Source organism: Diabrotica undecimpunctata, chromosome 7, assembly GCF_040954645.1.
Source record: "Diabrotica undecimpunctata isolate CICGRU chromosome 7, icDiaUnde3, whole genome shotgun sequence".
NCBI lineage: Eukaryota > Metazoa > Arthropoda > Insecta > Coleoptera > Chrysomelidae > Diabrotica > Diabrotica undecimpunctata.
Genome location: NC_092809.1, coordinates 30,427,353 through 30,452,671, shown reverse-complemented (window position 1 = coordinate 30,452,671; position 25,319 = coordinate 30,427,353). Strand labels below are relative to the sequence as shown.

At 33.8% G+C, this 25,319-nt stretch overlaps 1 protein-coding gene across 2 annotated transcripts in view; it reads left to right on the top strand.

The window, feature by feature from the left end:
* The first annotated feature begins 656 nt into the window (after positions 1–656).
* The window catches only part of IP3K1 (inositol-trisphosphate 3-kinase-like protein), a 404,655-nt gene continuing 379,992 nt past the window's right edge, over positions 657–25,319 (top strand). For both annotated transcript variants that reach the window (XM_072536989.1, XM_072536988.1), the window contains exons 1-2: positions 657–846; positions 14,152–14,253. In XM_072536989.1, the coding sequence (XP_072393090.1) occupies positions 775–846; positions 14,152–14,253 (174 nt within the window). In that variant the 5' untranslated portion in view covers positions 657–774. The remainder of the gene's footprint in view (positions 847–14,151; positions 14,254–25,319) is intronic.

Sequence of the window (25,319 nt, the reverse complement as noted above, 5' to 3'; positions counted from 1 at the left end):
CAATATTTTACATAATGTAATCTAATTTAATTTTACAATTTTATTAGGATTTTCAACCACTTGTGACCTCTATTATCAAGTAGACAAACTAAAACGATATTTGGCGTGTTATGCAACTAACTTAACAAGATCGTAGAATGAGTTGCAGCCTTGTGATATCTATTTTTTGTGAAAACTAATTAATGCATAAGAAAAATAATAATGTTTTTAACATAATGTATTTTTAAAAAATAACATTTACAACCAATCTAACATTGCAAATTTATTTCAAAAAATGTATAAACTGGCTAAGGAAGTTAGTTTATTTAACTGTTTTGTTACTTTTCGAGTAGAGGTTTTTTAAATCTGTTCTTTGCTAATCGTGAACTAATAGTGTACTTAATCTTGAAGACATTGTATTAGGATATAAATATTTAGTATTATAATACAAGACTAAAATTAAACAGGCTGTTTAATTTTAGTAAAATAATGTTGGAAAACCGAATATAAGTATAGTCTAAAAGTTTTTGAGAGCTGCTATTCGCTTTAGGAATTGTGTAGACTGTGAGTTTACAGTTCAATATTAGGAATCATAATTTATCCCCCACAGAACGATCGTCGCTGCCACGCTCGTTCCGTGGGTTAGGTTCAATTTCATTATGTTTATGTTGTGTGTCTGTCAGTTTTCAGCTTTTCTTTAAGTTGAGAAGTAATTTAATATTTCTTGTGTGTTTCAGTGACTTTTAAATATCCTTATTAAAGACTTTAACTACTATTTTAGTGTTGTTAGTGAAAATGTCGGACTATGCTACTAATTTCCCACCTCAAACATACTCTTCATCCTTTTATATAAATTCATTGGCAGAGGTAAGTGTTATTTTTCTAGGTTATGTTGAACTGAAAATATAAACATTGTTGTGTATAATTTGGGTTACAGTTAAATACATTGATTATTATATGGTTATAAATTATAAACGATAATTCGAATAAACCTTTCGGCATGTATGGTCAAAAATTGCATAAATTTAATAAATCAGTTGTATACATAATCATTCTCAATATGAATTTATTATTAATAGCCTATAAACATAAAATATAAATGGATGTTATTACTCTGACGTCAACCGGGTAAAAAAATAAATGTATATTTGTATGTTTGTCCTTCAAGACAATTATCTCACAGATAAAATCCTACAAATACGAGAAACGGTCAAGAAAAATACCTAAAGAACAATTAAAACAACCTCGTAGACAAATAAATAATTAAATTGTTTGTTAGCTGAAGTTTCAGGTATAGCCATAAATAATTAGTTCCTGGTTAATTAGATTGAGTCATTAAACCACTGTGTTAAGTCTACAAAGTAGTTTTTTCATAGAGAACAGAAAAAATTTAGTATTTTGGCACTGGCTCTGTTAAAGAGAAACAAATAAATTAATCAAATAAGAGTGGTATACGGAAGGTATAGAAAAAATTGTCTAATAATTATTTTTTACTTTTCATCTTCTGAACTGCATTTTACAATATACAGGTTCCCGGCAATTTGTCATCATCCATCCTCAATACATGACCAGTCCATCAAAGTCTCTGGAGTCTAGCGAATTCTGAGATTTACTGAAGTGTTACCTTGAACAGTTTGTATGATTATATCTAGATCTGCATATCCCAATTTCCTGAAGATCTTCCTTAGAATTTCTCATTCGAAAACTAGTATTCTAACTAGTATATACAATTATCGTTTTATAGACCTTAATCTTTGATTTCCGATCTACGATGTACGATTTTGGAGCGGAATATATCAGTTAGCGGGAGATAGGCTCTGTTGCCCTTCATTATTCATTTTTGAATTTCGGCCTCTTTTGTTCCCCCTGTATCTAATTTGACTTCTAGATATGCGAAGCTGTCCACTGCTTCAACATCGTCCTTTGCTTTATTTTGATTTCTGGATCTCCACGCTCTTGTTTGTGTTAGTGGTTTTTCTCTTTTGTATGTTTAAGTCCAATCTCATTGGCCGCTCCTTTTAGTTGTAAATCTGTTAATGTTGTCCACGTAGGCGGCAAGTTGTATAAAAATTTTTGTTAGATTTCCTCGTCCGACAAGATTTATTTAAAATTTGTTTTACAGTAAACAGCTGATCTATTGTCGACCTTCATTACAGGTAACTCCTTTGATACTCCCCAATAAAATTTTTATTTATTGAGGATACTTAGATATAACAATTTTAGCAACTGAATACAAGCTGGTTATGCCTCGAAAATTTTCACGTTTAAGATGGTCCCCTTATCTGTACAATAAGTGATCAGATCCACAACATGCTCCTCTTCGGCTTTTTACACACTAGATGTTTGTGGCGGCCTTTTGTCTATTCAGGTGTGATTAACTTGATAGGCGACTACTCCACCCAGCATGATCTATGTTGCTTTATGTATTTTCAGATGCGCAAAGAGCGTCGAGCTTATGATGATGTTTTTTTTTTGGTGCTCAAATTGATTTGTCTCATACTTATTTTTTCATGTAGTGAAGTGTTTGCCAATTATTCCTAAGAATTGTGCTTCTTTGCCTATTTGCGCATTCATATTGTCAGGGTGTCCAGAAACTCTCCTGACAAACGGACCGAAGATTCCTCAGATAATTTAAGACAGTTTAACCCAAATCACCTGGTCCGAAAATGCTTTGCAAGGGAGCTATAGACCTACCATAATTACGAAACTCTTAACCAGGATAGTAAATGGTGGATAGGGTAAAGTATAAAAAAAAACGATTAAGCTGCTGCCAAAAAATTTTTATTAATAAAATACCTATTTTTTGTACCATTCAACTTCTCGCTTGTATGTACTTTTTTTAATAAAATGTTATTTTTTTTTTTATTTTTTCGTAAAAATCGTTAAACGTCATAGTAAAGTTTAATTTACAGTATAGTAATGCTTGTACGGTAGACTCCAACATACGGCTTCTATCGTCCGACTAAATATGTTTCATCTTCATCATTGAGAAGACACAAGGATCTAGGGATCCCACCTTAAATTTTAACCTTTACCATGCGAGATGCGCTATGCACCATTACGCAGATGATTTTAAGACTTTGACATTTTTGTTTCTCCTAACCTAACCTGTATCTTTTACCGATTAAAAAAGGAGATCAATGCTCATCATATTATAACCACAGTATAAATAGTCTATACTGTGTTATAACCAATAAGAATAACCTTGGTCCATCCTTGGCCGTTTTCTTAGGTTGTTCAAAATTTCTATAAATATTTTGAGAACGATTTCAAAACATCAAACTTTGGTTCATTAAAAAATGTGATTTTCATTACAACCAATAAATTGTGGCTTAATCCCATATAAACATAATATTTAAATTAAAAAAGAAGTTTAAAAAAGTTTCACTGTAAAAGATTTTGCTATTTAGTAGTGGGAATAAAATGTAAAGAAACATACAAAAAACCAGTAGAAGTACTCAATGTTTGTCAAATAAAACAAGAAATAGGCTTTTTGAAAGAGGAAAGAAAGAATTTTGGAAATTAAGATAATATATTATGAATAATATGAAGGATAAAATTTTCTTTTAAATTAAGAATTAGTTGTAAGTTTTTTATTTATGAGATTTGCTAGTCATCATTTAAATCATAATTTCGATAAGACTACATAAATGAAAGATTATAATTGGTTAATTAAACATCTAGCTTAAATCTAGTTTTCAAATAAATTGTCAATTTATTATTTCTTGAAAACACAAGCCAAAATTTTAAAATCATAATATGCGTAATGGAGCATCGCGCAGATCGCATGATAAAGGTAAAAATTTAAGGTGGGATCCCTAGATCCAAGTTGAGAAGACACGCTCTAAAGGAGCGGAGGTGCCTGGTAAGCATAAAATATATTGCACCATTTTTACCAGGTTGGGTGTATCGATGTGTTGTTCATGAAAATGTTTAAATAGTAGAACAAATTTGTCAACATAATGAATTTGTATCGTCGTGGAATTCCATTCACCATTCTTTGATTCTATAAAAACTTTCTTAAGTGACAGCTCGTCAAAAAGGTTGTCAGTATTAATATTTTGTCGATCGTCCGAATTGTGTATTTTATTTGTAATTTCAGCAGATCCTTCGATGTCGTCCCATAGCAATACATGATTCAGTCCAATCCATTCGAAAACGTTGACTCCTCCGAAACTGTCTTCCCACAATTCAATGTATGAAATGCATCGTCGGTAAAAATGAGTTACTTCTGTTTGAAATTTATCAATATCCTGGCTACTACCAAGATTCTTTAATAATAATTGTTTCGCTCTTTGTGGTAAAAAATTGCTGTCCATGCGTTCTTGAAGATTAGATTTCAATCTTCTTAATTCCAAAATAATGTCAGTCGCCTTGCTTCACTTTTTTCCATGAGTAGTACAGTCTTGTTAAAATTGTTTAATTGTCCATGCACAAACCAAAAATATAACTCACCCGTTTCACTTTCAAAAAAATCTCGCATTGCACGTGGACAGTTATCTTGGGAAAGGAAATATGCTTTTAGTCCTTCGAATATATTTAAAATTTTCTCAATTGACGGCAAAAGAGAAAGAAATTTGGTACTTCCATGTTGGATTAGGTTTTTATATTCCATATCTACACATTCACAGAATTCCTTCAACTCAGTTACTCGAACTGTGTAGATATGAAAATGTTTATATATTTTGACAACTAGTGCTTCAATTTCGATTGGTAAACCATCCACAGCATTTTGAAGTGCATTGTGTACAATATGTGCGCCACATCCAATTCCTACAATATCAACACCGAGTTCTTGTTTAAGTCTTCTGTAAACAATATTTTGTCCTCTTCTATGCACACCTCCAAAATTTGAATTACAATTGTCGCCACAAATTGCAGCTACTTTTTTTGTAATGGCATGACGACGTAATGTTGAAATTATATTTTGAGTCAATATTTCCGATGTCTCACCCTGAACGGACTCAAAATTCAATAGTTTCACATGTACACCTTCTAATGTACACGTACACATGTACACCTTTTTATTTGAGGTGTCGTTAGTAACACTTACGAAAAAAGCCTTCTGTAAGTCGGTGTGTAATTCTGACAAAGACAAAGGTGCCAACATATTTAAAATGATCGCTTCACATTTGGTGCTCAACCCCAAATTTTGATTTAAAAAATTTTGAAATCAATTTCGAGGTATAATCAGATGTTTTGAAGCTTATATCATGCATTGCCGTGTGATAAGCGAATGTGTCCTCTTTAGCTGCAATAATTAAATCGTTTTGAATGGGATCATCATTTTTAAAAAAAAATTTTGATAGAAGAAGTACTTGCAATCGCCGTTACAACAGTCTTGTGTGTTGGCACACTTTAAGTGATCTTATATCTGCTCGCTCACCGTGTGCAATTGAAAATTCTGAAAAGCATTGCTGGCATTTCACCCTGCTATTGTCACTACAAAGCTTTTTTATAAAAGTATAATCTCTTTCAAGTTCGCTTGTGAATTTGCAATTTCTTTTCGGCATTTTAAATCAAACACAGAAATTAAATATAACACAAGTGTTTTCGTATTTTACCACCGTTCACAAAAAAACGAAATGTAATCGCACTGCAAATGATTAGGGTAAACTGAGATCTGTTTTTTTTTTTAATTCATCAATTCTTGATTTTTTTAATGTTTATATTCTTTAACGACTCACTGAAATAATGTGTTTAAGAAATGTGATACGGTGAATTGCTGAATTGGTCATTTTGATGATTTCGAGAATTAAGCAGTCTTCTGTGGGAACCCTATTAAAATATCTTATCAATCAGATGTGCAGTCATCATTATTAGAATTGTTTATATAATACGAACGTGAATAATCTTATTTATTATCAGTAAATATGAATCCAGGAGGAACAAAATCATTCGTATGAAATCACTTAAAAAAAATTCAAAATTACGACAGTTTCGTCAAACCGGGACAAAATGACAAACGGGCCGGGATTCCGGGATCGATGTCCAAAACCGGGACAATCCCGGTTAAACCGGGACGTATGGTAAGCCTAAGCTAGAGCTCTCTGAAGATGGCGCCTTGTAATTAGTTTTTTTTTGATACCTCCAGAATGCTTCTATTTACAAAAACGAAAACTAGTACGATTAATTTTTTTATCCTCTAGAGTTGAATTGATTCCATCAGTTGCGAAGTTTTAGTACCGGTTATAGGCGTCCGTTTTAGATAGGTCAACTGTTATTTTAACGAATAACTTTTTTGTCTTTATTTTTTAAGCATTCTTGATACTAGATTTATTAAATTTGTATGTATTTTAGTACATCCTACTTAAGTGGGTAGGATACGCTATTTTCTAGAAAAATTGATTTGAAGTTTTTTCGCCGTGAAAGTTAAGTTAATAGTTACCTTACTTAATTTGATAAATTAAGTATCTTTTGTTTCAATAAATGAAGCACAAAATTCGTAACAAAAGTTTATCTATGAAAAGAAGCAAAAATCAAATTGAAACAAAATCTTCTTTAAAGATTTTCAAAAACGAAGTATTTATTACGATGGAACGAAAGTAACACAAAAGAACAAGTACCAAAGGTAGATAGTTACAAAAGATGCTCGATGTAATGACCATTAGTCTCTATGCATAAATTTGCCCTTTTACTTACAGATTGCCGAATTCTTGCAAAAATTCCAAAGTTATTTCTAAATTCGTTGCAAGCATCTTGTATCCTAAGCCAGAGTTGTGCACGATTTTGTATCGGAATGAAATAAACAAATGCTTTTATGTATCCCCAAACACAATAATCGCAAGGATTCAAATCCGGTGATTGCGGGAAAAAGCAATTTAACCGCCTCTTCCAATGAAGTGGTCTTCAAGTATCAAGAAATTCTCGTACATTCCTATCAAATTGGGCCCGACAGTTATTGTGCAGAAATTATAAGCTTTACAGAATATTTAAAGGCACAACATCTAACAAACCAGATAAAACATTTTGCAGGAACTGTAAGTAATCAGCACAATTTAAACGAGCAGACAATTCCACATGTCTAAGTAGATAATCACCAACGACTCATATCCAGATGTTTATGCTAAACCTATGCCGATGCTTAAATTCTTAAACAACGTGGGGATTCTCACCAACGTACGACTAATAATGTGCATCATGTACATTACAAATTCCATTTTTTTGCAAATGTATCTTCATTGGAAAACAAAAGATATCTGAAAGAAATCTTCATTTTGATTTTTCTGATGTTGTAACCGTTTAGCGAGTAGGAAAATCTCCTTGAGCAGTGCTTTTTGTACCTTTGTAAAATGAAAAGGATATAATAAATTTTCGTTGTGTAAAATATTTCCCACGGAAGGCTTTAAAGTTGTTGGATACATGGCAGATGGTCTTCGAACGCTAATTTCTGGATTTTCCTCAACTTTCATTAAAATAACATCTTCATGTGCTGTTGCTACATCAGTACGTCGCCCTGTTTCGTTATGTTTTGGGACCACTGAACCTGTTTCTATAAATCGTTGATGAAGAGCTGTAAATGTTGAGTGAGTGGTATGCTCACGATTGGGAAAATTTTCGGCGTATCTACGTTGTGCTGCTCGAGCGTTACATCTCATTTCGACTTAAACTAAATGCATATTAGCGTATTCCTCATTGGTAAAAACCATTTTTGTTGAACTGAATTTGTTGTTTGAATGCCACAAATTGAAAAACTAAAAGAACTTCGAGGATTGTCGATTGTCGATTGTCAAATGTTGTCAAGTGTTGTTTTCATTGTCAAATTGATTGACATCAATTTGACAATGAAAACGTAGGTTTTACTTGTTGACAGTTCAAAGCCAATTAGTGCAAAAAAGTATTAATTTAACTTTCATGACAAAAAAACGAAAAATTTTCAAATCGATTGTTCTAGAAAACAGCGTATCCTACTGACTTAAAGTAAGAGTACCTTTTAGTACTAGAAGAGCTGAAAATTTAATAATCTAGTATCAAGAATGCTTAAAAGTTAAAGACAAAAAAGTTATGTGTTAAACTAACCATTGACCTACCCAAAACGGTACTAAAAATTCGCAACTGATGGGACCGATTGAACAGAAGATAAATAATCGTACCAGTTTTCGTTTTCTAAATAAAAACATTCTGCAGGTATTTAAAAAAAAAAAATAATTACAAAATGCTATTTTCAAAGAGCTCTAGCTCCATTAGGAAGCATATTCGAAAAAGGTGAATTGAGTTACACTGTCTTAGCCCCCTTTCAGACGAGGATACTGTATCCGAGATACGCGTATCCGAGACGCAGATATTACATAGACTCAAATGGAGCTTTTCAGACGGGACGCGCGAGAGATACAGTATGCGAGATACCGAATTCAGTATCACCTTTCTGTCGCCGGCGACTGAATGCGTATCCCAGATACAGAAGAAACATTACGTTAAATGAACGCTTTCAGACACGAATACTTTTGCACCACATTCCATAGACGCGCGATTTTCTGTCGAATAATTGTGAATAAGCAACGAAAGAAAGACGGTGTTTTCTGAATATAGTTATACGTTCCCTTGGTTTCTCTTAATTCTACAATAGGATGAACCCACAAATTACGTCGTCTTTTCAGATTCTTTTTCTTATGTACCACAGCATAACATACTCTTCTAAATCCATACTCCAAAAATATAACCGCACTGCACTGCTACTATTTTCATACTGACGAGCATGCCCGTGAATCCGATACAGTCGCCATCGAAAATTCTGTATCTCGCATACAGTATCTCGGATACAGTATCCACGTCTGAAAGGGGGCTTAAAATTATGTGAGGAATCTCTGGTCTTCGTTTGTCAAAAGAGTTTCTGGACATACACCCTGTATGTAAGTGGTTTTACGGTAATAAGTATTGTTCTGAAGCTATTTTCTTGTGGCATGTTAACAACTTAGTATCTTTACTGGGAATACCTAAGCCAGAATTTTACTTTAAAATAAGTTTATTTTGACGATTCGATTTCCAATTCGGAAATGTATTTGGAGAACGATCTCGGGTTTATTCAATGTTAAACATTCCACGAACCGAATGCTTAATCCGTATTCGTTTGCATGAGTCGTCGACGATAAGACTGTCCTATCTGAGGGTGTCTGAGACTTGTTTATTGGTCTCCTAATAGTCACATTTTTCTTTTGCGGGGATGGGTGACTGACCCATTGCCCAACCCTCCTGCTTTGCCCGGGCTTGAGACCGACTGTCACACCGTGACTACTCAATCCAACCAGGAGTTCTACAGGTTCCACAAATTTAAAGAAGATAATTGAAAGGCCGATTTTTCAAGATATATTTTTAAAATTATTTGTAACGTTTATAACGAACGTTTGTAACTCGCTATAAAGTATTTAAATTCCTGATAAGCGTATGAGCTATTAAAATCCGTGTTCTGTAGACCAGGGAAGTAAACGTCACTTTTTTAATGATAAACAATACATAAACAATGTATGATCGCTATTTGATTTTAATTCCTAAAGGTGAAGATCGGTAAATTTATGGAAACGACGCAATTTAACTGAAAAAACATAGAAAATCCTTTAAACTGATAGTTTGTAAAGTTATTTTTATTAATTTGTTGCCTAATTATTGTAAAAATAGCACCAAAAATCGATTTTTTAAAAATAATTAGTAATTTTTATAAAAATGCACAATAACCTTTAATGTAACGTTTAGAATGGGGACAATATCACAAATATAAATTTTAAGAAGTTTTACTTAATGTTTATTGCAAAATTGAAATTGTTTATCCCAAAAAGCTTTATTAAGAGCGTTAAAGCGTTATTAATAGGTCTACATGAATTAACGATTAAAAATATTGTAAAACAGGTTTGCAAAAGTACTGTGATTTTAAGCTTATAAACAAACATTGGTTTGAATAACTTTTCAAATTAAAGAGGATATGGTTTAAAGCTGAATAGAAGAAAAACGGACGGGATGCTTGAGTAGAAAAGCGAAAAGCGTGAGTATTATTCGGTAATGAGAATGTTTTTTATAAGAATTCAGAAATATGCAATAATATCTTTCTTCTTCTTCGTGTGCCTCATCCGTTAAGGACGTTGGCAATCATCATTACTTATTTTATGCCAGTAAAGTTAGCATATCCATTTTAAAAGGCCGAATTCAGACAAACACTATAATTTATTGCTAATTTATTACGGAAAGGAAAAAGTTTCCGAGAAACAGTGGGTATGCTAACTTTACACGGTAAAGCTAGCATAGCCATAGCTATATCTCGGCAAGGTAAAGGAGTACAAGGCCCATCTTGGCGGCATATTTTATTGGTAATTAATTGCTGTTGATTGGTACAATAACCCATTCCCAAAAACTACCCCATCATCACTCAGCTCAAAACACATCCCCGAAAAACCTAGATATCGGCCGAAAAACCAACCGCAAGGAATTTATTGCCGAAGTTTTACGCAAAGAAACAATATATTGCTGCAACCATTACCGAGAAACAATGACGGTACTAACTCTACGGTAAAACTAGCATAACGATAGTTATATTTCGACAATGAAAAGGGTCACAGGGCCCATCTTGCCGGCATGTTATTTTATATATATATATATATATATATATATATATATATATATATATATATATATATATATTTAGAGATTCTACAGTATTCACTGCCTCCCCTCGCTCAACCGTTTCCATCTCTCTCTGTTGTTCCATTCTTCATCGTTTAGGCCTCTCTTACGCATGGCGTCGTCTACTTCGTTCCTCCAGGATCTTCGGGGTCTTCCTGTTTTACTCATTCCTATGGGGCTCCATTCGGTTATTCTCTTTATCCATCTGCTGTCGCTAGTTCTTCTTACATGTCCATACCACTTTAGTCTTTTTTGTTCTATATATGTTAGTATGTCTGTTTCTATTGATGTTCTTTGCTTTATTTCGTCATTACTTCTCCTATCCATTCTCGTTACTCTGCAGCATCTTCGCAGGCATTCCATCTCTGTTGCTACTATCTTACTGCTGTTTTTCTTGTTTATGATCCAATTTTCAGCACCATGTGTCATAATACTTCACACTAATGTTTTATAAATCTGCGTTTTTGTCTTCATATTTAGGTGTCTATCCCACCATACTAAGTTGAGTTGTCGGATTGCTGTTCTTGTTTGTCCTAATCTTTGTGTAATTTCTTCCTCTGTTGTTGCCTTTTTCGTGATTATAAATCCCAGGTATTTGAATTTATCCTTTCCTTTGATTGTTACGTTGTCATCAATCTGTAGATCTTCTATGTCTTCTTCACTTGTAGATAGGTACTCTGTTTTCGCGAGGTTAATATCTAGGCCAGCCTTGGTATATTCTTTTGTAGTTTCGTCATCATGTAGCTGAGGTCGTCTTGGTCTTGTGCAATCACTACTTGATCGTCTGCAAAGCTTAACGTATATAGGTATTCGTTCATACCGGTACTCCCATGCCTTCACATTTTCTTTTCCATTTAGTCAAGGCTTTCTCTAAGTATATTTTGAATAGGGCTGGAGATGTGGAACAACCCTGACTGCAGGAGCCTTGTTGTTGTGGTGAAGTCGCCTATGATTCTTGTTCCCATTTTAATGGACTCTTTATTTTCTTTATACAGAGCTCTTGTAGCTTGTATGAATTCCGTCTGTATTTCTAATTTGTACATTGCCTTCCATAGTTCTGACCTTGGTACAGAGTCATACGCCTTTCTAAGGTCCACAGATGCCAAGTGTATATCTCTATTTTTTGCTTTTTTCTTTTCCAACAGTTGTTCCAGTGTGTATATGTGGTCTATGCATGATCTTCCTGCCGTGAAGCCTGCCTGATACTCACCGGTTTTGCCTTTTATCGCTTGCTCTATCTTTTCTCGCAGTATCTTCCCATATAATCTTCGTATTGATGATATTACGCTTATTCCTCTGTAGTTTTCGCATCGTTTTCTATCTCCTTTCTTAAATATAGATGTCATATATGCCTCCGTCCATTCCTTTGGGAGCTGTTCTCCATTTATGGCTTTCTGAAATATCCATTGTATAATCCGGTGTAATTTTTTTGATCCGTATTTTATAAGCTCAGGTGAGATGCCTCCAGGTCCCGGTGCTTTTTTATTTTTGATTGATTTTATGGCCGTTCTCAGTTCCCTATCTGTTATTTCTATTTCTTGTTGTGGGAATCTGCTTTGTCTTCGCCTGTTTTCTTTTCCAATGAATTGTGGTCTTTGTTCTGTTAATAGTTCCTTGTAGTAGTCCTTCCGTTCTTTGTCCTGTAGATTTCCCAATTTAATTTTTTCTTTTGAGTTTTGTTTCAATCCTCTCAGTACTTTCCATGACTTCGAAGTTCTTGTACCTCCTATATATGTTTCAATATTTAAGCAGATTCTTTCCCATTCTTTATTATTTTGCTGTGTTATTTGTTTTTTCACTTCTCTATCTTTTTCTCTATATTCTTTATAAACTTCATCGTTGTTTGTAGTCAGCCATTTTCTGTATGGTTGCTTTTTTTCTTCAATTATTCTTTTTGTTGGTTCATTTATTTCATAATAGTGCTGTTTATTTATTATACCTATGTTCTTTTTCCCCAAGGGCTTCGAATGCTGCTTGCTTTATACTCGCCTTTATATGCTCGTATATTTCTTCGATGTTGCCGTATCTAAATTCTATTAATTTTTGGCCTAGACGTTGTTGGTATAGTTCTCTTATTGATTGTTCTTGGAGTAGTTCTATATTGTATTGTTTTTCTCTTATAGTGTTCAACGGTTCTTCTATGGAGGGGGTCTTGTTGTGTTTCCAATTAATGTTATTTTATTGCTACTTTATTGCTGTTGATTGAGACATTGACCAATCGCCAAAAACTACCAGATCATCCCTCTATCGCAAAATTCATCCCTGTGAAAACCAAGATATCGGCCAAAAACGTTGAAATCCGAAAAGTGAACCACTATGAAATAATTTCTAATTTATGGCTGAAGTTTTATGCCAAGAATCGCTTTATTGCTGCAACCGTTTCCCAAAAATAATGATGACTGAACCTATTTTAGCGTCGTATTGTATTGCTAATTAAATTTTGTTGAAGAATGTTCAACTTAATTGCTAAATAAATAAATAAATCTTTTTGCTATATATTTTGCATAGACCAGATAATATTTCTCTTAAGCTATAATATCCATATAATATGGCAGCTACGAGATACAGTTCATATTTTATTGATAAATTTTTGCTAATTTAAAGTACTTCTCACATTAATGCGACCGTTAAAAATAAAGGTCGTGACATATTATCGTGCACGTTGCGTTTCCAGCACATAGCGTTTAGTTTCCGAAAAATATAATTTAAATGGTTTTAAATATGAACAACGCACACTGTCCGGAACATAGCGTTTCAGACACTTTTCCGTTCGTATATTCGAAAACAATATTTTACTGATGCCGACGGCTACGTAACGAGTCGTAACCGGTTGGTAAGGATAAAGTGAATTAGATGTCCGTCGTTTTCCCCTTGTTGTTTATTTAGGTATTTGGTTGATTTTGATACAGAGTATTTAAAAAAATAATTTTCGAGGCTATTTTGTCATTTATGCATGTGTTTTTGTTGCTCTGTGACAATTAATCACGGAAGTGATAAACAATTAGGACTTTTGTACGGAAGTGATACCTCTTCTTTTTAAAAATACTTTTTGGTTTGATATGTATGGCTTCGTTAAATGTAGTATTTTGTTTTTTAACTGAAGGTGAAATTAAATTTAAAACATATTTAAACTGAATCCTATTCATTCTAAAATATCCATAATATTTTTCATCGTCATCAATTAATTCTCTGTATAAAGTCCAGTATTCACATTCCTTCTTCCTTTCTCTTAGCATTGGATGTACTTCAAACCTTCTTTTTAACACATTTTTTCATTCTTCATCGTTAAAAAGAAGAGCAATTGCACATAATTTTTGTCGAGAAAAGCGAGATCATATCTTCACCGAACCAAACTGAAACGTTCTATGTATAAAAATGTGAACGCGCAGCCCAATTGCTGGAGTGGAAACGCTACGTGCCGGAAACTATACGTGCACGATAATATGCCGCGACCTTAAGAGTGAATTCTCAAACAGTGTGTAAAAAAGTATGTATAGATATGAGTAGTGATCTTAGTAAACAAATATGGATAGTCGAAAATAAGGTTTTTTTGTTTTGTTCTAGGGTGATAAAACTACCCTTGTCATCGATACTGATGATGAAGATGACAACCCGAGTGAGAGCCAGGTTAAGAATTCTCCTTTACTGGATTGCTTTATTTCAACGGTAAGTAAGCCTGTTTTAGTAGTGATATATTGCCTTGTGTTTTATAAATCAGCCTTTATATAGAGAATAATAATCCTATTGGAGTTATGTGATGTACTAAGTTACCGAAAACCGAACAACCATTATAAATTATTATACTTTATTTTGTACAATTATACAGAGTAGCAAAATAAACAAACGATCGAAATTTCAATATGAATAAAACAACTAACAGGGTTAAATCAATTAATCATGTGTTGATGCACATCGATGCTTCTGATTAGCTTGTCAATATCTTCCTGGTGTATCCCGTTCGCTGCCGTAATTAACTCCGTCCGAAGTGCTCCCAGAGTTTGAGAAGGATACTCAAAATTAACAAGTCTCCGACGAATCGTGTCCCACACTTGTCTAATTGGGGATAAATCTAGGGATCTTGGGTTCCAGGACAAAAGATTGACTCCAGCCTGTTAAGAGGAGTCCGTGGTAACTCTCGCAATATGTGGCCTTACGTTAGTATGCTGATGAGGTTGATGATATATCTGAGATGAGGTTCCAGCATTTCTTCTACGTCTCCTATAAAGATTGGAAGTGACCCTTATCCATAAGCGATGGCACCCCACACCATAACCTCAATAGTGCGGTTTACGTGCCGTTCGACAAACACTCTGAATTTCGGCTTTCACCAAGTCGTCTTCCGACCCTAGTTCAGTCATTGTGCATCCCAAACAGACTCGAGTTTCATCACTAGAGACCCATTCCATTTCTGGCCGTTCTATGCATCATATAAGACAATTACGTCGATGTTCAGATGTAAGAAGTAGCACTCAGTGTGGCCGAAATGGAAAACGGCCAAACATATAAATTCGACAATAATTTGTTCTCATCCCTATTGATCTTCCATTTTCTATAAACCATTGATTTGCAATAGACCTATTAGTGATGAAGAGATTTCTTAGAGCCATCATTCTTAGGTGCCAATCTTGACGCTCTGTTCTTCGGAGTCTTCCTGCGCCCTTTGATCTTTCTTGATCGGCCTTCTTGGCGTCATGTCCGATAGCATCTTAACACAGTATCTAAACTTCTATGAACACTATCCACAATTTGCCGAAAAGAAAGGCCTGCTTCTCTTAGGTCAACTATCAAACTCGCTAGTTGATGGAAATTTCCGCGTCATCGTACTCTATGCACTGTAAAAGACTTAAGGTGACTTTTACTATCTAAATCGGAAAAAAAAAGACATTTTTAAATATTCAAATCAAAAAAAAAAATTTTTTGCCACTTTTAGTTGTTTTTCACCACTGCAGAAGGCGTCTTCCAAAAGAGGCATTTTAATTTGGTAGACATTTTTCAGCCTCCTGTAATTTTTTTTTAATTCCAACGGGATCAAATTCGTCAGTCTTACACTAATAAATAAACCTTTAAAAATTTTATTTTTTTTAATCGATAAACACATGTTTTGTAGATAAATTTACCCCTCTAATAAACAGGAGGGTTGGTTTTTTAACTTTTTAGAGGTTTATTTACTAGTCGTATGTATAAAGTAAAAAAAAATTAATATAATGAGATTAGTGTAGTAGATTTTGAGAAAAACGTATCCCAATATTGTTCTAAAGCTATTTTCTTGTGGCATTTTAAATTAATTACTATTTAAATGAGAATAAGCCACAATTAAAGGTTAAAATACGTTTATTGACGTTTCAATTTCCACTTCGGAAATCGTTCTCAAAATACAAACATTAGTGAATGTTTTGAAAACAAAAAACGTATCCCAGTTTTGAAAAGTGTGAATTCGAGAAAAACGTCTTTAAAACATTTTTAACACAATTTTATACAATAAAATAGCCATATTAATTATTTTACTTAAAATCTGCGATTCCTGGTGCATATAGGATTTCCCCACTAACCAGTAAAAAATGTAAATGATCGGTCAAAGGTTTTGTTTTCCATAACTCTGCCCTTTTTTGATGTCTCGCTGTTTGTCCCTTTTTTGATGTCGCAGAGATTTGACCCCTAAAAATCATACTTAGATAGAACAAGCTTAATTTTGCCGAGAATATCAATTTTTATGACCTTAAAAAAGTTGCAAAAAAGTTTACCACTTTTACCCCCGGAAGTACCTTGGTATTACCCTTGACAGGAAGTTAACATGGAACTCACACTTAGATGGTAGAGCTAAAAGAGCATCTATTGCCTATGAGTAGTGTCGACGAATGGTCGGACGCACCTGGGGCCGTACGCCCAGGGTGATCGCCTGGGTCTACACCGCTGTCATTAGGCCAATGCTAACTTACGGAGCTATTGCTTTGGTACCAAAAGTGCTACAGGCAACAGCGATTAACAAACTAAACCATATTCAGCGGATGGCTTGCATAAATATAACAGGTGCCATGAAAACCACACCAACGGCTGCAATGGAGTTGATCATTGGCATCACGCCTCTAGATATATATGTCAAAGAGGTGGCGCTAGTGACAATGATGCGACTGCGCTCAGCTGGTGCAAACCTTGATGTATGAATGGGACAATTAAGAACTCGTTTCTGGCGGGGATAGCTGGATGCGCTACTACTGCTACAGGCAGGCTGCGACTCAATTGATCCAAAGTTTGTCTTTAACAAACCCTACAAAATTGAAACAAGGCAGTATATGAAGACAAACGTGGCAAATGCCTATTGCATATACACCGATGGCTCCAAAATGAAAGAAGACTCAGGATGCGGGATATACTCCAGATCACTGAACCTAAGAATAAAGTGGGGTATGGGCAAAAATGCCAGCGTAGTTCAGACAGAACTGACTGGTATCTTCATAGCCGCAAAAGAGATAACCCAAAAAGGTATAGCCAGGGAAAACTATAATGATCTGCACAGATAGCAGACAAGCGCTACTCACCTTGAATAGACCACGTGTCACATCAGGTTTAGTAATGGAGTGTCACGAGTCACTAACTCAAGCTTCGGATGGTAATACCATCATTCTGAGGTGGGTTAAAGGACACAATAGGAATAAAGGCAACCGCATTGCTGACCAATTATCTAGGAAGGCGGCAGGCCTAAGACCTTAGGACCTGGGGATCTTTTTGGTTGGTCAACTACAACAATCGCGGAAATTGTCAAATGTCACTCCCATACGCAAACCGTAAAAAAATGGGAAGAAGGGCAAGGATGCAAACTTGCCAGGGTAACACTAAGTAACCTTGAAGAGTCAACATAAAAGAAGTACTTGGGAATGACCAGGAAAAACCTACGTTTGGCAGTTGGTTTTTTGACTGGTCATTGTCAACTAACCAAACAACTCCACACACTGGGGCTAGCAGACACACCTCTATGTAGAAAGTGTAAACGAGAAGACGTAACTGTAGAGCATGTCCTATGTGAATGCCCGGAGTTATCGTTAATACGAGAGTACGCGTTCGGCGAGTCCTGGTCCACACCTGCCCACATAAGAGAAATGTCTCCTGGTGACTTGTCCACCTTCCTAGAAATGGCAGGATGGACAATGAGCTAAGGGTGACAGCTCCCTGGGAGGATGCACAATGGGTCAACTGTTGCCTAAGTGCTGTGAAACTTAACTTGCCCTCCCTACTCTACAGATACAAATACCCCCGGACTTCTCCTTGTAGAGGGGGCTTTTAGGGAAAGGTAAAATCTCAAAAAAAAACGATTTACCAAAAATCTGATTGCCGTAGACAAAAATATTTCCAATAAAAAATGTAGCTGAGATGATTTTTAACACAAATATTAATTAGCACTTTTTCTGTAGAATAAACGGTTCTCTCAGAAATAACGAAATTGAAACGATCGTCAATTTGTAATGTCAGTTACGCGCGCGAAATTAATATTCAATAAAATTTGTATCATCTCGACGGTAAAAATTCGGTATCTTTTGATCTGAGTGTCTTATTAACAAAAATCAAGATGCGCTTTAAAAGTGACGAGTGCATCTTTCTTGTGCAATTTTTGTATTTTGTCGCAAATGAAGTCAATTTCTATAAATGTGGTCAATAGATAAACGTTGCGCGATTTTTGCCTTTTTTTTACAGTTCTCATGAGATCAATAAAATTTGTCACTTTAATTGACCGGTCATAGTAAAATTTCAATTTTTAGAGACCAGTCTTCAAAACCTATAAGATGAAATTTAAATTTTGGGCTGTGGCAACAAATTGAGGATTTGAAATATTAAATAAAAAACGCAGAATTTAAACTTTTACGTTACAAACAATCGCACGTCACGGGAACTCCAAGAAGATGGTTTTGAGTGTAATTCGTAGCAGAAGATGGTAGTTTTAAAAACGTACTAGCATAATTAAAAAAAACAGTTTTAAATGTTTTAGATCGTTTGTAATGCGATAGTTTAAATTCAGCGTTTTTTACGCATATTTCAAATGCCTCACATTTGTTACCAAAACTCAAAACTAAAATTTCATGTAATAGGTTTTAAAGACGGATATTAAAAATCAGAAGATGGCAACATGTTGCCAGAAACCGAACAGAATGGCGACGAATCTTAGAGCAGGCCAAGATCCACAGAGGATTGTCGAGCCAAAGATGATGATGATGGAGTTTTAAAGATTAGGCTCTAGTTATCGAAACTACACAGTGGCCGGTCAATAAAAGGGATAAATTGTATTGATCTCATGAGAATCATAAAAATTGGCAAAAATCTCATAACGTAAGTTCATTTAACACCTTTATAAAAACTCAGGTTATTTGCGGCAAAATACAAAAATTGGGTACAAAAGCTACACTCTTTACCTTTAAAATGCATCTTGATTTTTGTCAATAGGACACTCAGATCAAAAGATACCGAATTTTTACCGTCGAGCTGATAAAAATTTTATTGAATATTAATTGGGAGCGCGTAACTGACATTAAAAATTGCTGATTGCGTAAAGCGTTGTTTCTGAGAGAACCGTTCATTCTACACAAAAAATGCTACTGAACAGTCTTGTTCAGAATTATCTTAGCTACATTTTTTATTTGAAATATTTTTTATATGGCGTACAGATTCTTGATAAATCGATTTTTTCCGTTTTCCTCCCTCTACGAGGGGGGTTTTAGGAGGAATCCCGAGGGTAAAAGTGGTAAACTTTTTTGCATCTTTTTTGGCGTTCTAAAATTGGCATTATCAGCATAATTCAGCTTGTTCGTATGATTTTTAGGGGTTCAGTGGCATTTTGGTCTCTGACGACTGAAGTATTTTGGCTTGAGCAATACGAGTTTCGTCGATATTTTCCAACCAATCCGTTTGCTATTCTCCAATTTTCGTTCCAAGTTTTATCTTAAATTTTGCCGAGAAACTAAGTAATTCAGAATTGTTTTCTGCAGTAAACTAATACCTTTGAATTTTATTTTTATGCCTTTTTAAATGCGTGCCCTTACTTCTACTGTCTTTTAAATGACCATCAGATTTAGGCATTGTTCCAATTTTCAAAATAATAATTTTCGATAAATTTCAATAACATTAAACACGTGCTCGCTTTATAAGTTTTCTAAAGGAACTGTCGAGTTGCTGGTGCACAGGTGAAGCGGGGCGCACGGAGTTGCATACAACCGTATTTTAGCTCTGCTGCATATCGTTATAAATACAGCCATAATTTCGTTTTTATTTTGAATTTCTTAATACAATTTTAGGACAATATTTCTATGATACTAAGGATTATATTTACGTAAAAAAAATTAAAAAATCGATTTTTTTGAAAATTTCGAAAGTAAAAGTCACCTTAAAAAATCCAAGCTGATCGGTATTAAACTTAAAAGTTAAAATTTTTAGTTAGCAAATTTTAGTGTTGCAAATTTAGAAGAAGAAAAAAATGAATAAAAAACAAAAACCTAAATTGATATATATATATATGAAATTCTACTCATTTATTGTTTTTTTTAAGACAAGACTGTATGCGAAATGTTATTAAAATAAAATAATTTATAATGGATGTTCGGATTTCTATGTCACTTAGTATATTGTTGCTATTTGATTATAAACTATATATTTTTTATTTAATTTGTATAAACAAAGTGCGGGGATATTTACGATACTTAAATATGTATGATAAATTGTACTGTTGTTTTGATAAATAAAATCGTGAGCCATCAAACGTAGAAAGACGTTTTCTCAGGAGACGTGACTGTGAAGCTTTTCGAATAAGAGTGACGTGCCAGGATGAACTGAATTATCCTTTTTCCTTTATTGAATAAAAGGATTTTGAATCTTTGCTATAATCTTTAGAGAAATATAATATTGTATATTCTGTAAGTAAATGGAAAAAGGGAAAATACAGGAAATGGGAAGAGACAAGGAAAATTGGTATGAAATTTTTGATTATTTAACAATAAAACATCGAAAACTTTGTTTTCAAAATTTTCACAAAATTTATATGTATTATCACTACAACTGTTTCGGCAGAATGCCTTTCTCAAGTGATCTATATTTGGTATGTGTTTACACTTTATAGTCTTTAACTGAATAGGTTGAGGAGGGGAGAACTGTTTGTCTCAAGTTGGTCATTCAGAATTATGTCTGTGTTTTTTAATTTGTTAATTTCCATAGATTCTAATAAAGATAGCTTATGGCCTTTATTTTGAATGTGAAGAATTTGAAATTCGTCATTAAAAGAATGATTATGATCTAGAAGGTGAAGTGCGTATGTAGAATCTGTTTTTCTATTATGAAAGCCCTTTTATGTTCTGCTATACGTTTGTTAAAAATTCTACCAATTTGACCGATGTAAGTTTTTTTTTTAATTTTTGCTCTTGTTGTTTTTAATATATTTGCATAAGTTGTTGTTTGTTTTAAAAGCTGATGTTATTTCTTTCTATTTTATGTATTTGGCTATTTTTGTTGATATCTTGCCTGTATATGTAATCGAGTAGAAGGTACTGGGTTTTTTCTTTGGTGGTGGAAATACTAATTTTAGGGCTTTCTTGTGTGGTTTTTGATTTAAAATTTTATTGTTTGTTTGTTGTACCCATTGTTTACTGCTATTTGCTTAATGATATTTAATTCTATCTCAAAGTTGTATTTTGACATAGAAATTTCTATTAATCTATGTAACATGCTATGGTAAGCTGCCAATTTATGTTGTGTAGGATGAAAGGATGAATTGTGTATAGTCGTATCAGTATAGGTAGGATTATGAGATACGAGAACACATGTTTGTTATTAAATCTGATAATTTTTAAATCTAAAAAATTTATGGATTGATTTTGTTCTGTTTATATTGTAAATTCAATATGACTATGCAGTGAATTAATATACGGTAAAAATTGGCCAAGTATTGGACTGTATTAAAAAATACAGACATAATTCTGAATGACCAACCTTCTATACTTTGTCTCAAAGTGACTAGTCTGTACAGGGTAAGATATGCAATGCTAACCTTATGGTATTTTCGCCGAGACGTTGCCAGTTTTATGCAGTGGACGATGGCGTTCTCTATTGGCTATCTTTCAAAATAAACGGAATAAACCAGGAGTTCTCAACAAATCCTCACGTACAATTTTATGTAATTTACAAATATCGTTTGCTAATAATTTTACATAATACTATACATTATTTGTTTCTAATAGTAACTTATCATCTTTTATCTTTTATTAGTAGCAGTAGTATAATAAAATGTGCATTAAATAAACATTTGTTTCAAAGTTTAAAATAATTCCGGTAATTTCTACTAACTGCCAAATAATTTAAAATGTTATTTATATCCCTGCGGTGCTAATTACTGCCATAATGTGTAAGGAATTTGTAATTTTGGTTGATATCAACTGCAAATACTTTCTTCTAAGTTATTCAGTAATTAAGAAGCAATTAGAGTAATTCTTGTACAGAATATTTTTAAAAGCTTGATACATCCAGGGCCTTCATTAGTCTTTATTTGTTCTTCGGAGCGCGTAAACATATTCGAGTTACGATTATTTGTACCATCTTGGATGTACTGTTACTGTTTTGTTATTGTTATTATTTGTTGGTGGCTGTTGTTGTGATTTGCTGATGGCAATTATTGTTATTTTCTGTTGTTGGCTATTGTTATATTTGACGCCGAATTTTACCGCAAAATGGAGTAAATTGTTCAATGGAAACGTGAAAAAGCTCTGAAATTTTCAGAGAAGCAGATACTAATGAATATTATTAATTATCATCTTAATCAGGATAACAACGATTATGTATTAAGTGTAATTAGGAAAGTGTCAGAAATGAGTGGTGTTTACGAAAAGACTCTGTTTCGCATACGACAGGAATATTCATCACCTGCTGGATTACAATCTCCAAAGAGCAGGCCCAAGAAGCGAAGGATTGGTAATTCTCGTGACAACAAGTACGATGAAGGTGTCAGGGGCCAAATTGATAGAATAGTTTATCAATTTTGTCGTGACAACATACCACCAACAATAAACACCATATTAGCTGTTGTAAATGTCGAAGAAACTTTGCCCAACTTTTCACGGGCCACGCTACATCGCTTGCTGAGTGATATGGATTTTGTGTTTATAAAACGTGGCAGAAATTCAATTTTGATTAAAAAACCAGAAATCATCTCTTGGCGTTATCGGTATTTACGCGCAATTCGTAAATACCGTGCAGAAGGATACAACATAGTGTATTTGGATGAATCATGGGTAAATATCGGGCACAGTGTGAAAAAAGAATGGGTTGATAAAACAATTACATCTCATCGCGATGCTTTTGTTCGCGGTCTGACAACAGGATTAAAAGCTCCAACAGCTCGTGGTGTACGGTTCGTTTTATTGCACGCAGGATCTACCAGTGGATTTGTTGATGGAGCAGAGCTCACGTTTTTGGCAAAGAAAAATACTCAGGACTACCACGACGAAATGGATGGACCGACCTTCGAAGATTGGTTCGAAAATAACTTAATGCTAAATTTGCCAGAAAAAACCCTAATTTGCCTCCTATCACAGCAGAAAGTCAGAACAAATTCTCAACAGTTCAACACTAAAAAAAGATATTCAAGACTACCTAAAATGCGAGTTACGTACCAGGTCACTAGGCCAGAGAAACGGAAAAACTACGTAAACCACGTAATAGCAACAGAAAAAAAAATGTGGGAAATTGACAATTTGTTGGATGATATCGAACCAATTATTATAAATATAAATAACGGAGATAGTGATGACAGTGACGATAATAATGATAAAGGGAACTAAATATAATGGTTTATAATTACGATTACTTACACACGAAATTAAATACAATGACTTCTTTTATTTTCAACTTATTTATTAGTTTTATTTTTGGATATTTCTACGTTTTGTTACTGCCAACATATACAGTGCGGTTTTTAAAAGTCCTTCCCCTCTTAACTTTTGAACGGAACAATACAAATAAAATGTTTCTTTATACTTTAGTTTTATTTTATTTATTTTATTTTTAGATTTATCTATAAACAAATGGTTTGTATCGCTAGCACATACTGTAGAATTAAAAACAAACTACTTGTGTGACATAAATAAAAGGCATTTCTTAATTTCTATTTTATTTTAATTTAACCCAAGTATATTGTAGCAAATATTATTTATGTTTGAGAACCACTGACAGAAGGAAGCCAGGCAGGGTCGTTGGTGGGCATTAGTACTTAAGCTACCCTCAACACAAAAGATGGATTAGGATAAGTAGTTATAAATAGAAGTGACGTTTATTTTAATACAAGTTTGCAAAGAAGTATGGCATCGATGTTGTGTATTTACCCTGTACAGACCAGTCACTTTGAGACAATCTATAGGTCATTTTTTTAATGACGAATTTCAAATTCTTCACATCCAAAATAAAGGCCTTAAGCTATCTTTATTAGTATCTATGAAAATTATTAAAATAAAAAATACAGACATAATTCTGAATGATAAGACAAACAGTTCACCACTCCTCAACCTATTCACTTAAAGACTATAAAGTGTAAACACATACCAAAAATAGATCACTTGAGAAAGGCACTCTGCCGAAACAGCTGTGGTGATAAGACATTTTATAAATTTTGTGGAAGTTTTGAAAACAAAGTTTTCAGTGTGTTATTGTTATATAAAATGAATTTCCATCAAGTAATGGTCGAATCCATCACTTTTTATTATTTCTTCCCATGGGCTTATGCTGTTTTGATTGTTCTTGTTCTTCAATATTGCTATCGCTTTTTGTTCAAATAAGGTGTAATATTACAGTATCTATTATGTGATCCAAGTTTGTATCATTTAATTATTTTCATGATTTATTCATGTTCTTTTTGGCTGCAACTCGTGTAGTGTGCATATTTTACTGCGCTTAATTAGGGATTTAATCGGTATTTAACATACTTGACACAGCCCGGATGGTGATCTAATCTATCCTGGATTTCTATATGTGCTTCAATTTTTACTATGCGGTTAAGGTATGTACGTCTATAATTTTAGCTAACTACTTAAACTCAATTTGGCTAAAGTTTTTTTGTGAACAATTGTGAGTTACAATTGATGCGACGCATTTTTTTAAATTTTAATCGTAATAAGTTTTAAATTCAAGAAATTCGAAAGAAATTTAGCATGCTACAACAATGCAAAACGTAAGCTCATGCGTTAGAATTCAAGGACAGAACTCTACGTTCTTTGATATTAACATTGGTCTGCTAGCATGCCTCTTCTTTAATATTGCCTTGAAAAAGGCAGTCAGGCAGATAAATTCGCCTTCTTTGAGTTCCGACAATAAAGGTTGGCTATAACCATTGCAAATTCTCATCTATTTTTTGCTTTTCTTAAAAGCGTCTGTGTATTCAACCAGGTCCAATCGCGAAAATTTTTCTGCCAGGATATTTATCGTCTACCAGGACCCCCTTTTCCTTCGATTTTATCCTTCATATTCAGCTGCAACCACTTATACTACTCATTTCAAGTATATGCCTGAAAAATGCTATCTTTCTCCTTTTAATATTGGTCAAAAGTTCTGTGTCTCTTCCCATTCTGTGCAACATAATTTCGTTCGTAATATGATCGGTCCATTGTATTTCTAAAATTCTTCTAAAAAGCCATATCTCAAAAGCTTCCAGCTTTCTCATTATGTCAACATTAACAGTACAAACTTCGGCATCATAAAGAAAAATAGAGTGGGTA